The sequence below is a fragment of the Stomoxys calcitrans genome, chromosome 2, assembly GCF_963082655.1.
Source record: "Stomoxys calcitrans chromosome 2, idStoCalc2.1, whole genome shotgun sequence".
NCBI classification, from domain to species: domain Eukaryota; kingdom Metazoa; phylum Arthropoda; class Insecta; order Diptera; family Muscidae; genus Stomoxys; species Stomoxys calcitrans.
In genome coordinates, this window is record NC_081553.1 from 136,254,259 (window position 1) to 136,267,997 (window position 13,739).

A 13,739-nucleotide genomic window follows, 5' to 3' on the forward strand; every position below is an offset into this window, starting at 1 on the left:
GATATAGTTGCCATATAAACCGATATGGGATCTTGACTTCTTGAGCCTCTAAAGGGCCCAAGTATTATCTGATTTGGCTAAAATTTTGTACAGCGGCTTCTCTCTCACAGCTATAAACCTCTTTAAACCGATCTCCCAATTTTACTTCTTCAGTCACTAAAGCGCGCAATTCTTACTAGATTAGGCTGAAATTATACGCAATGACTTCTACTATGATCTCCAATATTCAGTTCAATTATGGTCCGAAATGAACCATTACTTGATATTGTTCCAATAACATAGCAATTATTTTCTTTTATCCTTTGTTTGCCTAAAAAGAGATACCGTGGCAAGAACTCGACAAATGCGATCTATGGTGGAGGGTATATAAGATTCGGCCCGGCCGAACTTAGCACTCTTTTACTTGTTTTAGTTAACGAACTTGTTATTTTGGCGAATTGGAACATAAATTCAAAATTATTAAATTAACACGAGATTACTTTAAAGTTAACTTTCGTAAAATCGTAATTAACAAGTAAAAAGGCGTTAAGTTCGCCCGGGCCGAACTTTGGATACCCACCACCTCGGGTTTATATGTAAACCACCTTTCATCAAAATCCGGTGAAAATTGCATACCTTATGTCCCACAGCAGATTTATTGAAATATGTTCCTATTTGGACCAAATACTAATAAGAACAGTAGCTATATCTAAAAATAAACCGATCTAAACCATATACGACACGGATGTCGAAAAGCCTAACATAAGTCACTGTGTCAGATTTCAATGAAATCGGATTATAAATGCGCCTTTTATGGGGTCAAGACTTTTAATCGAGATGCCGGTCTATATGGCAGATATATCCAAATCTGGACCGTTTTGGGCCAAGTTGCAGAAAAATGTCGAAGAGCCTAACATAAAGCACTGTCCCAAATATCAGCAAAATCGGATAATAAATGTGGCATTTATGGGACTAAGACCCTAAATCGGAGGATCGGTCTATATGGCAGCTATTGTGTATCCAAATCTGGGCCGATCTGGTCCCAAATTTCAGCAATATCGGATAGTAAATGTGGCTTTTATGGGCCTAAGACCCTAAATCGGGGGATCGGTCTATATGGGGGCTATATCAAGATATAGTCTGATATGGCCCATCTACGAACTTAACCTGCTTATGGACAAGAAAAGAATCTGTTCAAAGTTTCAGCTCAATATCTCTATTTTTAAAGACTGTAGCGTGATTTCAATAGACTGACGGACGGACATGTCTCAATCGTATTAAATTTTGTTGTGATTGGTCTATATTTGTTGCAAACCGAATGACAAAATGAATATACCCCCATCCTTCGGTGGTGGGTATAAAAACATATAAGAGAACGGAGCGTACAAATAGATACATGTATATAAAAAAGTACAATACATATGAGAATACATGCCGATTAGAGCGCGCCCTTTTCGTATTCGACGTACAAAAGACAAGTATTATGAAAGTGACAGCTCATGACATGTCTTAACATGTTATGGCAGCTTAAGTTATTAAGTGAGTTTGTATTTGAATTATTTTAGTCTCAAAAAGTCTGAAATGAAAATTCAAAACAGATGGGGGTTCAAGAATTCAAATCCGGGGATCGGTTTATATGGGGGTTATATCTGTTTATAGACCGATTCGAATAATACTTGGCATGGATGTTTGAAGATTGCCAAATCGGAAGAAAATTGAGACTTCTAGGGGCCCAAGAAATAAAATAGGGGGATCGGTTTATATTGGGGCTATATCAAAACTCGAATCTATATGGCACATTTGCAATCTTCAACGTCCTATCAATAATAAATATCTGCAAAAATTCAAGCGGCTAGCTTTACGTGTTCGACCGCTATCGTGATTTCGACAGACGGACGGACATGGAATATCGAGACGATTCAGAATATATATTCTTTATGGGGTCGCAGATCAATATTTCGAAGTGTTTCAAATGGATTGGCTAGATTAGAATACATGCTATGGTGGTGAGTATAAAAGACGCTTTTATTGTCCGATTATGCTGAAATTTGGGACCGCGAGTTGCGCTGGGTCCTCTGATAACTGAAAGGAATATGGACCATTATTAGATACAGCTGCAATATAGACTGAGCTACCGATTTTGGATAGTAAGCCTATAACAGGCGCTCTTACCTCCCGATTTTATTGACATTTAAAACAGTAATTTTTATTTGGGCTATCTACATACGGAAAGAGTATGGTTCAGATCGGTCTGTTATTAGATATAGTTAACTTATAGACCAATCTGGATAATAAATAAATCCACGGTGATGGATATCCATAGTTCAGCACGGCCGAACTTAATGCGCTTTTTAATTTGTTGTTTATTATAAATTTACTTAGGAATTGCGTCCGGTATATGCTTAAGAAGTAACGTCGAAAGATCCCTTTATATTGGAGCAATAGAGAAGGATTCAGACCATACTTGACATGGATGTTGGATTTTATAGGAGAAATATTTCAGTCAAATCGAATAATAATTGCGCCCACTAAAAGCAGTTTTTATTTTTGGTTTTTTAAGAACAATTTTATCTGCAAAATTTAAAAACGGATTATTAAGAAATTTTTTTATTCGATTTTTTCTCAAAATGAAAAATTTTTAAGAAAAAACACTGCATGACCGGCAGTTAAAAGCCAAACAGATGAAAAAGATGACCCGGAGCACGGGGAACTTAGAAAAAAAGCTTTCAATGTTGTTGTTTCTAAATGGAAGACGAAAATCTCGTCTCCAAAAAAAAAAATCCACCACATATGTGGAGGTCATGTTGACGTCGGCAGGCGGAGCTTGCCACGTTGACAAGGGAATAAAAATGAATGCAAAGGCCGTGGAGGGTAGTTGGAGTTTGTTTGAAGAGATATTGCTCTGTGAAAAAGCTTACAGCGAACAGTCTGGTAGTAGTAGTTGAGATTTCACACAGGATTAGTGCTTATGATCTCAACTATAAGTACTACGAACAACAGGCTGTGAACTGTATGGTTGCGATGAGATAATGAAACCCAATTATCGAAACGCGTCCACCAGTGGGGTACCATGTGTCCTGCCTTGTCTGAGGAACTGGCAATTTATTTTCTTCAAGACTCATTTAACAATCTATCCTTTGGATGTTGCATTCGCTTGGTCATTAAGCTTGACTTGAAAAACAATGGAACAAAACGAATAGAGATAGTTTCATACTTATTTGAATATGAATTTTGTTTAGTTTTTTTCTGGTTTATCCCATTGTACGTTGGAGTATTTAGAGCGCACTACAAACTGATTACTGGCGTAAGTGCATGTCCATAGTGACATGGGCGGATTACTATCCGCACCCTCATTTCAATCTAGTCTGGATCACCGCCCATCAGTTTAAATAAACATTTCATTCTACGAATACATTATTCGCATTTCGTATTTATATTCCTTTTATTTGATTCCCATATTGTAGTGATTGGTCTATAAATCCGTTTGGCAGGTTTTGGGGGTGAGCAGCCCTCCCAGGCACCCAACCTGAGATTTTGATACAAAATTTTTGTTTTTAGTTTACTGTAAGTCTGCAAACAAATTCCTCTGAAATCGCCCTTCCCATATCCGGGATCGTTAGGGTAATTAGGGTAAGATATAGATAGCTAGGTATATACAGGTTGCTGAGCTAAAAATATGTTTTTTATTTTTACTCTGAAATTTTGACAACATTTTAAGTAATAAGATTTTTTTTCTTCAAAATTCTTTTTTTTATAGATTTTTTTTGCATTTATATCTATCTTTTTCTATGGCAAATATTGGCACTTAGACTACCTTAAACACCATGTTGAGTGGGAAAGATAAAAGATAAAAAATAATACCTCAAATAACCGCAACGGAATTCCCATATTTTATTTTTCTTTATTCAAAGGATCGATAGGTTGTCATAGAAAAGATAAATGCTGTATGATTAATTTTTAACACTCCTATCACGCTGAACGTCATAATTTTTGGCGTATTGCGGCCTACATTTATTTGTGTCCCCACTCATTAAGTAAATTACACAGGGTCCTGTTAGGTCATTATGATTGATCGACTGTTTTGGGGTGAGGTGGTCCGCTAGATATATGAGCAGATTGAAGATATCAGATTCGTAGTCTACAACCTTATATATTGAATTTGACCCCATATTGTCATGACTGGTGTATACAGCCGTTTGGTGGAGGGTGTCTATATGAGGGTTATGCGCCACACTCCATCTGCCACTTGAGTACTTATTTGAAGGACGCACTCTACTAAAAAATATCTATCATTTGATCCCGCATTTTTTTAATTGGTCAAATAATCTATTGGAGCCGATTTTTGGAGGTAAAGAGTGAAATCTCCTTTGGGGGGCCTTTTGAGGGTGGGGCGACCCGCAAATACTTAGACATAATTTTTTATGTCATATTCGTAACCTTCTCCCGAATACCTTTCATTAGATTTCCCAATATGTTTGTTTGGGGAACTTTTGGGGTTGTAGTGGACCCTGGATTCCTCGGACCTAACTTTTAATACCATATTCGTATTCTACTCTCCAATACCTTTACTTTAATACCCATATTGTCCCGATCGGTAAACCTTCCAATATTAGCAAATTGTATAGCCTATTCCTCCTTCCTGACCATATTCGTAATCTACTTCCGAATTCCTTTCATTCGAGTTCCATTTTGTCATAATCGTCCAATATGCCCATTTAAAGGGGTTTTGGGATCGGGGCTGACCCCTAGGTACTTGAACCCAAATTTTGATATCAAATTTGTATTCTACTCCCGAATACCTTTCATTTGAGTTCCATATTGCACTGATCGGTCCACTTTTATTTTGGTATGTATTTGGATGGTACTTTTGGGGTAAAGGGGAGGGTCCGCCCACCTTGAGACACCAAAAAATTATATAGCCTATAAGATATATAGAAGATTTCAAGAGGATAACATTTTCCTCTTGAAATTTTGAACAGATACACATACTAATTTTTAATTTTGGTCGTTAAGGAATGAAAATGGCCTATATACGCATGCCATCGTTACATATTTGGATAAAGCCGGCATATCAACAGAGCTGTCTTTTCGATTTGTATCCAATCAGGTAGGCATATGAAATTTATTTCACATGCCTACTTTTTAAAGAAGCTTTACATGGCTGAAGACCATACAAATGACGCGAACATTAGTGAACGAGTAACACCTGATTCGGTTTTGTATTGTAGTTGTAGCAGTGTGTTCCACGCTGAGGCGGCAGCCCTTGCCGATGAAGGAATTCATCGAGTCAATCCGGTACTTACAACTAGCTGCCATGGGATTGCATTCTGTTTTGTGATACACACATGCTAACCTCTGGCCTTAACCGATATCCTGATATGACTGATTACACCTTTTTAATCTTCATTTTTACTACGACTAGTATAAAATTCTGTATATAAAGTTCACTTATGACCAATGACCGCACTAAATTAATTCTTAAATTATATATAGTGAGATATAGCCCTAATATAAACCGATCACATGTGACCTCTAATAACCATACGATAGACGAAGTAGATGGTTCCAGTAGTTGGCATATCTGTCATACAAATCAACATCCTTTGTTGCTCTATTTGGCAGAAATATGGTAAATAAAATACGTTTATGATCTTCAACTACCGCACCAGTCAAGACCTAGAAAGATCCGTAAATAACTATAGACATTAGAAACAAAAACAAGTACCCGATTTGACTTAAGGCTCCTGAAGCATAAATTTTTGTGCGATTTGCTGAAATTTTGTATTTTAAGTACACTTATGACATCCAAATACACATATATGTCGGATTTTTCAGGGCATCGTTTGTTACATAAACGATAATAAGATAAAACAAGTAAGGAAACGCAAAAGTCGGGCGATGCCGACTATATAATACCATAAGTGGAAGTTGGGAGCTAATCTTATTCTGAATTCTACAGACTTCAATGGAGGTTTTCAAATGGGTTATAAAACAATCCGTATCAAATTTCGATGAAATGTGTTTAAAATTGTAACATCTATGGCTCTGTATGTGCAAATAGGGCGATGTATATATGTATATGGAAGCTAACTATAAATCTCATACAAGATAATTATTAAACAGTCACAAGATAATTATATGTTGTAATTTTCGTGACAATCGATTGACAAATGACCACATTTTTGGAGATTATTCAAAGTCGGACGAACTTTACGAACTGTCTCTAAATCTGAACCGATTTCGACCAAACTACTTAGATATTGTGGTAGTCGTAGAGGAAAGCGTTTTACAAAATTTTCCGGAGATCGGTCATAAATGCGCTTGCAAAGGCTGTAGAAGTGAAAATCAGGTGATACATATATGTGGGAGCTGTATCCAAATCTGAACCGATTTTGTTCCAATTGAAATCGGAAAACAAATATGCCTTTACCAAATTTGAAGACTATAGGCAGGAATAACAACAACATCCAAACGACCATTTGACCGATGAAGATTTTTGACTTCTGTCGCCGCTTAGACTGAACCCCCTTTTCGTTGATGTCAGATGCACTCTTTGGCACACACTCATAGAAAAAAGTTTGCTGATAATAGCAAACACTGTCTGCTGAATATGAGTAATCAGTATTGATGATATTGTAGCAGTAGTTCTGCTATTACAGCAGTAGCACTGCAATTTCAGAGTAGCAGGCTTACTGCTGAAAAGTATGTTCTTTGCTGAAAATGACTGCTGCTTATGAAGGGGATGTTGGAAGAAAAAAAAATAAAACACCTATGTAAATGTGTGTCTAAGTGGATGTTTATAATCACCACTGAATATATACTTTTCATAAATTTAGATACAAAAGACCATGGCAGTCATGTGCACATTAGTAGAGAAACGAAAAATGCGAGCAATGGAAGGATCAAGTAGCTTCTTTACAGTTATATTCCACAAATTAAAATCATCTCTTCCAACAAAATTTCAAAAAAATGCCTAAAGTAATCGAAAATAGTAACAGGCAACCATAAAAAGGAGCATACAATTTTTTTCAGCAGACTTGTGTACTCAAGACAGCAGATTTTGTTAGTTGAAATAGCAGTAAGAAATGTTTGCTTATACTGCAACCCTATGATTGCTAAATCAGCAGCAATATCCGCTTTCCCATTTTCAGCAGACAAAAACTACTGTTGTTTTGAATAAAAAATTTGATTGAGTGTAGGAAACATTTTTTTTCTTTCCTTAACGAGAAGTTCCAATTTCATCTCAATTGCTTTGAGTGTTCTCAATTACATTGATATGTTACATGTCTCATGACGCCATGTTTTCTTAAATTTACATAGCAACCACAATTCCTATAATTATTTGACGTGTTGTAATATTTCTAATTTTCCGTATTTAAAGACCGCAAATAGTATTAGAAAAGAATAGAACAGGCAATAGATTTTCCAAATTTAACAAAGATTTAAGGTTTTAAAATTAGACAATATCATCACCCAATTTTGTTACATTTTAATTAAATTGACTATTTATTGTTCTCATCTGCTAATGTCGAATAATCGATTAAGATTTGCGTCTGATAACTAAGGAATGCAAAAAAGAACAACAAGGCTAGTTGAGCGTGTCTTGAACTTGGCATCGCAATGGCATGCGTAAAAAGGGCGCCTGCCAATCTAGCTGTGCAAAAAATGTTTTTTTTCGAAACTAATGATAATATTGGGATGTATAACATATTATAGTCTCATTTATGTTACACATATGACATTGCCAAACGCAAATGAGGGCTTTCGATACGACCTTATGTATCGCTTGACAAGCATGATGAATGTTGAATTTTGATTAATGACCAATTTATGGTTTGTTGAATGTTGAACCATAAATATGATTTCTCTGCGGCTATTTCTTCTCAAAAATGACGTAGTTAACACCAAATACAACAGTCAACATTAAAATCCAATTTTTAACTCAAAATGTTTCTGCTTGTAGTAAACATACTTTTATAACTACCTTAAATCGACGTAAAAGTACATACATAGGAGGGACGAGGTGTTTATGTGACAAGAAAATATGTTGGTAATATTTTCTATCAAGATGGAGAAAGACCATATTGATATTTTATGGGTGCCTTATCCTAATCAGAACGATTTGAATGAAATTTAATCGCAATAAGAGATGTTAACATTTTTATACCCACCACCACCGTTTGTAGCACCTCCAAATATTAAACTAAGACCTATTTAAGTATATACATTCTTGATCGTCTCGACGTTCTGAGTCGATCTAGCCATGTCCGTCCGTTCGTCTGTCGAAATTACGATAGCGGTCGAACGCGTAAAGCTAGCAGATAGAAATTTTGCACAGATACATAATATTGATGTAGGCCGTTGGGGATTGTAAATGGGACATATCGGTTCAGATGTAGATAAGCTCCCATATAAACCGATCTCCCAATTTGATTTCTTGAGCCCTTACAAGCCTAAATTTTGCCCGATTTTGCAGAAATTTTGAATGTAGACTTCCCACAACTGTCTCTAGTATGGTTCAAATCGGTCTAAAACCTGATATAGGTCCCATATAAAACGATCTCCCGATTTGACTCCTTGAGCCCTTACAAGCCGCAATTTTTGTCCGATTTGGCTGATATTGAGCATGTTGTGTTTTTTTATGACTTTTAACAACACTGCCTAGTACGGTCCTAATTGGTCAATAACATGATATAGCTCCCTTATAAAGCGGTCTCTCGATCATCTCTGTTCGGTTCGTAGACTCTTTAATTTTTGTTGGTTTGACAGAAGTTTGGTAAAATAAAATTATAAAATAAGATATTTTATGCAGAATAAAATATCTTCTCAGACAGCCATTAAATCCCTGGAGAACTCATTTCTCTCGACTGTCGCAGATCTCTCAGCGAGATGGCTGAACAGTTCAAAATTTAAAATGTTTTGCGTGCCGGGCCACAGAGATATCCCAGGGAATTGTAAAGCGGACGAGCTTGCAAGACTAGGAACTACCCTACACATTCCAGGGATACTGGAATCTGTGGGTATGCCTCTAGCGGCATGTAAACTAAGTTTTTAGGACCAGGCTCGCAGGACAACGAATGATAGACGGTCGCAAAGAGGGGGCTGTGAGCATTTCAAAACTATGTGGCCTAATCTAGACTTGAAGAGGTCTACTGCTTTGCTGTTATTGGCTAGAACAAACGTCTCAGTCATTGTGTCCGTCATGGCAGTTCTCTGTCTAATCGGAAAACATGCTGACAGACTGAAGGCTGCCAGCAACGACTTTTGCAGAAGCTATGAGGACATCGAAGAAAAAGAGACTATATAAACCCTTCTCTGTGTGTGTCCCGCACTAGCAGTCAGAAGGAGTTCCACTTTAGATTCTCATTTCTTTGAGAACCTGTCTGATTTAGCGGAAGTACACATTCGCAAGTTATTAGGCTTTTTAAAGCCATCTGGATAGTTCAACGGTAGGAATTAAAAGGCATCTTCATTCTTCTGTTCCTGTGGTACCACAATGGAATGGAATGGAAATGAAAACGTCTACGTGAGTCTGATGACAGACTGCCACTTAAACTTAACCTAACCTAACCTAACCCAACCTTCATCATGAAGATGTTCAAAATTTCGTGTGGGTCTCAGTGGTACGTCTAAGTAAATGTGGTCCAATAGAAAACCAGACTTTTGGTTTCTATTTGAAATTGAGGTTCAACATTGTACGTCGACTTTTCAGGGTGATTAAGTTATAAATGTCCAGTTACGTCCACGTAAACAAAATAGCACGAACTGTTTTTGCACAGACTCAATTTAATTGCAGCGGATTTGATAATAAGGGCACGATATTATTGATCCATACTCCAGAATCGGTCGTACAAGTAACGTAAATTGGTTTCTCGTAACGATTGGATCCAAAAACTCTTCGCTCCAACGCTTAACGAATCCTAAAAAACCATAGGCTTTTTTTATCGTCAATGATGTATGTGATCTAAAGTGTTACCCTTGATCTAACAAGAAGCCAAGACCCATGATTCATTCCACAGTCTCTAGGGTGGCGAACCATTTATAGAGTAATTTGTGGTTAGATTATTTAATCTGTAAAACGATAAATGATTATATTTTTATACCCATCATCGAAGGATGGGGGCATATTTATTTTGTCATTCCGTTTGCAACACATCGAAATATCCATTTCTGACCCTATATAGTATTTATATATATTCTTGATCAGCGTAAACATCTAAGACGATCTAGACATGTCCGTCCGTCTGTCCGCCTGTATGTTGAAATCACGCTACAGTCTTCAAAAATAGAGATATTGAGCTGACAGAATGCACAGATTATTTTTTTTGTCTATAAGCAGGTTAAGTTCGAAGATGGGCTATATCGGACTACATCTTGATATAGCCCCCATATAAACCGATCCGCCGATTTAGGGTCTTATGCCAATAAAAGCCATATTTATTATCCGATTTTGATGAAATTTGGGACAGTGAGTTGTGTTAGGCCCTTCGACATCCTTCGTTAATTTGGCCCTGAGCGGTCCAGATTTGGATATAGCTGCCTTATAGACCGATCCTCCGATTTAGGGTCTTAGGCCCATAAAAGCCACATTTATCATCCGATTTTGCTGAAATTTAGGACAGTGATTTGTGGTAGGCCCTTCGATATCCTTCGTCAATTTGGCCCAGATCGGTCCAGATTTGGATATAGCTGCCATATAGACCGATATCTCGATGAAAGGCTTGATTACATAGAAAATTGACGCAGTGACTTACGGCTTTTCGACATCCGTGTCATATATGGTTCAGATCGATTTATTTTTATATACTAAAAAGACCAATATTTTGTTATAAACAATTGAACAATGAGTTGTACTTTTTAGTATTTGGCCCAAATCGGAACATATTTCGATATAGCTGCTATGGGGCATAAGATATGCATTTTTCATCGGATTTTGACGAAAGGTGGTTTACATATATATATATCCGAGTTCAAAGTTCGGCCTGGCCGAACTTAACGCCTTTTTACTTGTTTTATGTTCAATTCCATTAGATTTTGTCGACACCAGTCATATAATCGGTCATGGTCGGATTGTAATTTCAGTTGATTGGAGTCATTTTGAATGGTTTTAAAGAGTTAAACATCATCTGCATACATAGGTAATTGAGAGAAAGTGGCAGTGGATGAAAGATCATTAATAAATAATGAAAACAAAATAGGCCCAAGATGACTACCTTGTGACTACCAGATAGAACATCATAAGTTTTAGAAACAGAATTATTAAATTTAACAGATTGAGTGATTGCAGATTGTCATTCACGCTAGCAATGAGTCTGAAAACCCCAGCAAGACTAGTTGAGTAATTGAAGACTATGGTTTACCTTGTCAAAAGCCTTACTAAAATCAGTATATAATATAAGATCAGTTTGCAAACGATTTGTCCATTATTTGTTTACAATTGTAGTCAATTCCAAAACATTTGTTACAGTTGAATAAGTTTTATGAAATCCATGCTGATATCGTAATAGCAGTGAAGAGACTTGATGACATGAGACAGTGAGTCCTTTAAGAAACGACCACATTATAGCAATTTAACTCAAAACAGGACGATCATGTACATATATGGGAGCTATATATAAAACTGAACCGATTTCTTCGAAAAACACCTATAATGTCAAGAGTATTCCACCATTTCCTTTTTTTCCACTGATATATGAAGTATTTATTTACTAAAATATTCGTTTTAAGAAAAGAAATATTAAACAATATGTTGATGGTATTAAATTCAAAACAATTTACGTGTGCCTTTTTATTTTTAGGCTATCGGACACATAAGCGGTTGTCACATTAATCCGGCTGTGACTGTTGGCTTCCTGATTGTAGGTGAAATGAGCATCATCAAGAGCGCCCTTTATATTGCCGTTCAATGCGTTGGAGCTATTGCCGGAGCTGCTGTCATTAAAGTAACCTTAGCTTTAAGGCTTTTTGATAATATAGAAAATCCAAAGTTATTTCAATTTTCCTCTTCTAGGTGGGAGTGTCCGAAGAAGTTTCAGCTACTGGCCTGGGCATATCCTCCTTTTCCAGCACCTTAACAGTCGGCCAAGCTGTATTAATTGAAGCCTGTATTACTTTTATATTGGTGGTGGTTGTGAAAGCTGTATCTGATCCTGGTCGCACTGACATCAAAGGTTCTGCCCCCTTGGCTGTGGGCCTTTCAATTGCGGCCGGTCATTTGTGTGCTGTAAGTGGGATGAAACACTTTTCCCGTTTTTTTTTTTTTCAACTCATTCCTTATTATTTTCTCTCTAAAATGTAGATCCAATTGACCGGGGCCAGCATGAATCCAGCCCGTTCATTTGGTCCTGCCGTTGTACAAAACATGTGGACCAATAACTGGGTCTATTGGGTGGGTCCCATTACTGGCGCCATTGTAGCCGCTATCCTCTACAAGTTCGTCTTCAAGGTACGCAAGGGCGACGATGAGGCCAATTCGTATGACTTCTAAACGAATTTAGAGAATTTATTGTCGTAGCCCGAGTGTTATACTGAAAAGAACGAGGAAACGAAAGTAATTATGAACCTTCGCCTCATCGCTATTTTTTCGCTTTCACCTAAAACAATTAACATAAAAATACAGAAGATTTTTATATAAAATTCAAACGAAACACTCTAAATCCAGGTTCGCAAACGAACGCCACCACACATTTGTATTGTTAAGAATGTAAGAGAAAAAGTTATGCATGAAATTAAACATTTGAATATTTAATTCTATGTACATTGATTGTTTGTAATTGTCATTATTCGACGTCGTTATTTATTGTTAAATTTATTTAGTTTTAAATCGAGTAAAAAACATAAACGGAAACAAAAAGATACACAGACACTAAAACTGCACAACCCCATATCCAATTGTATATTTTACAAAATATGTATGTATGTTAATGCTTATAAATTTTAAGGAGTTTTAGTATATGAGTCCCTCGAGAAGAGAATTGAACGTCTTCATTCGATTGTTTCAAAGAAAACAGAACTACAAAGAAATTGTCGAAAATAATATATATTTTGCTAAGAATTCGCTTTAATCTCTAATAAATGTATAATCCTTATGTCTAATTGTAGGAAACAATTGTTTAATCATTTATGTGAGGGGGTGCGGGTAAATTTGAAATATGCATGAAAAGAAAGAAATCTTAAATGGCGATGAAAGACGAGATATTTACCTCACTGTCCCATTATTAGCAACTACCTATTAAATAAAATCGTTGAATCTATGCAACATTGAAGACAAAAACAAGTAAAAGCGTGCTAAGTTCGGCCGGGCCGAATCTTATATGCCCTTCACCATGGATCGCATTTGTCGAGTTCTTTTCCCGGCATCTCTTCTTGGGCAAAAAAAAAGGATATAAGATAAGATTTGCTCTGCTATTAGAGCGATATCAAGATATGGTCCGGTTTGGACCACAATTAAATTATATGTTGGAGACCTGTGTAAATGTCAGCCAATTCGAATAAGAATTGCGCCCTTTGGGGGCTCATGAAGTAAAATAGAGAGATCGATTTATATGGGAGCTGTATCGGGCTATAGACCGATTCAGACCATAATAAACATGTATTTTGATGGTCATGAGAGAATCCGTCGTACAAAATTTCAGACAAATCGGATAATAATTGCGACCTCTAGAGGCTCAAGAAGTCAAGATCCCAGATCGGTTTATATGGCAGCTATATCAGGTTATGAACCGATTTGAACCATACTTGGCACAGTTGTTGGATATCAT

General features: G+C 36.7%; 1 protein-coding gene across 2 annotated transcripts in view; it reads left to right on the plus strand.

Moving 5' to 3' along the window:
• LOC106090880 (aquaporin) overlaps positions 1 to 13,074 on the plus strand; it is a 133,098-nt gene extending 120,024 nt beyond the window's left edge. For both annotated transcript variants that reach the window (XM_013257219.2, XM_013257218.2), the window contains 3 exons: positions 11,778 to 11,921; positions 11,990 to 12,202; positions 12,278 to 13,074. In XM_013257219.2, the coding sequence (XP_013112673.1) occupies positions 11,778 to 11,921; positions 11,990 to 12,202; positions 12,278 to 12,466 (546 nt within the window). In that variant the 3' untranslated portion in view covers positions 12,467 to 13,074. The remainder of the gene's footprint in view (positions 1 to 11,777; positions 11,922 to 11,989; positions 12,203 to 12,277) is intronic.
• The last annotated feature ends 665 nt before the right edge of the window (positions 13,075 to 13,739 follow it).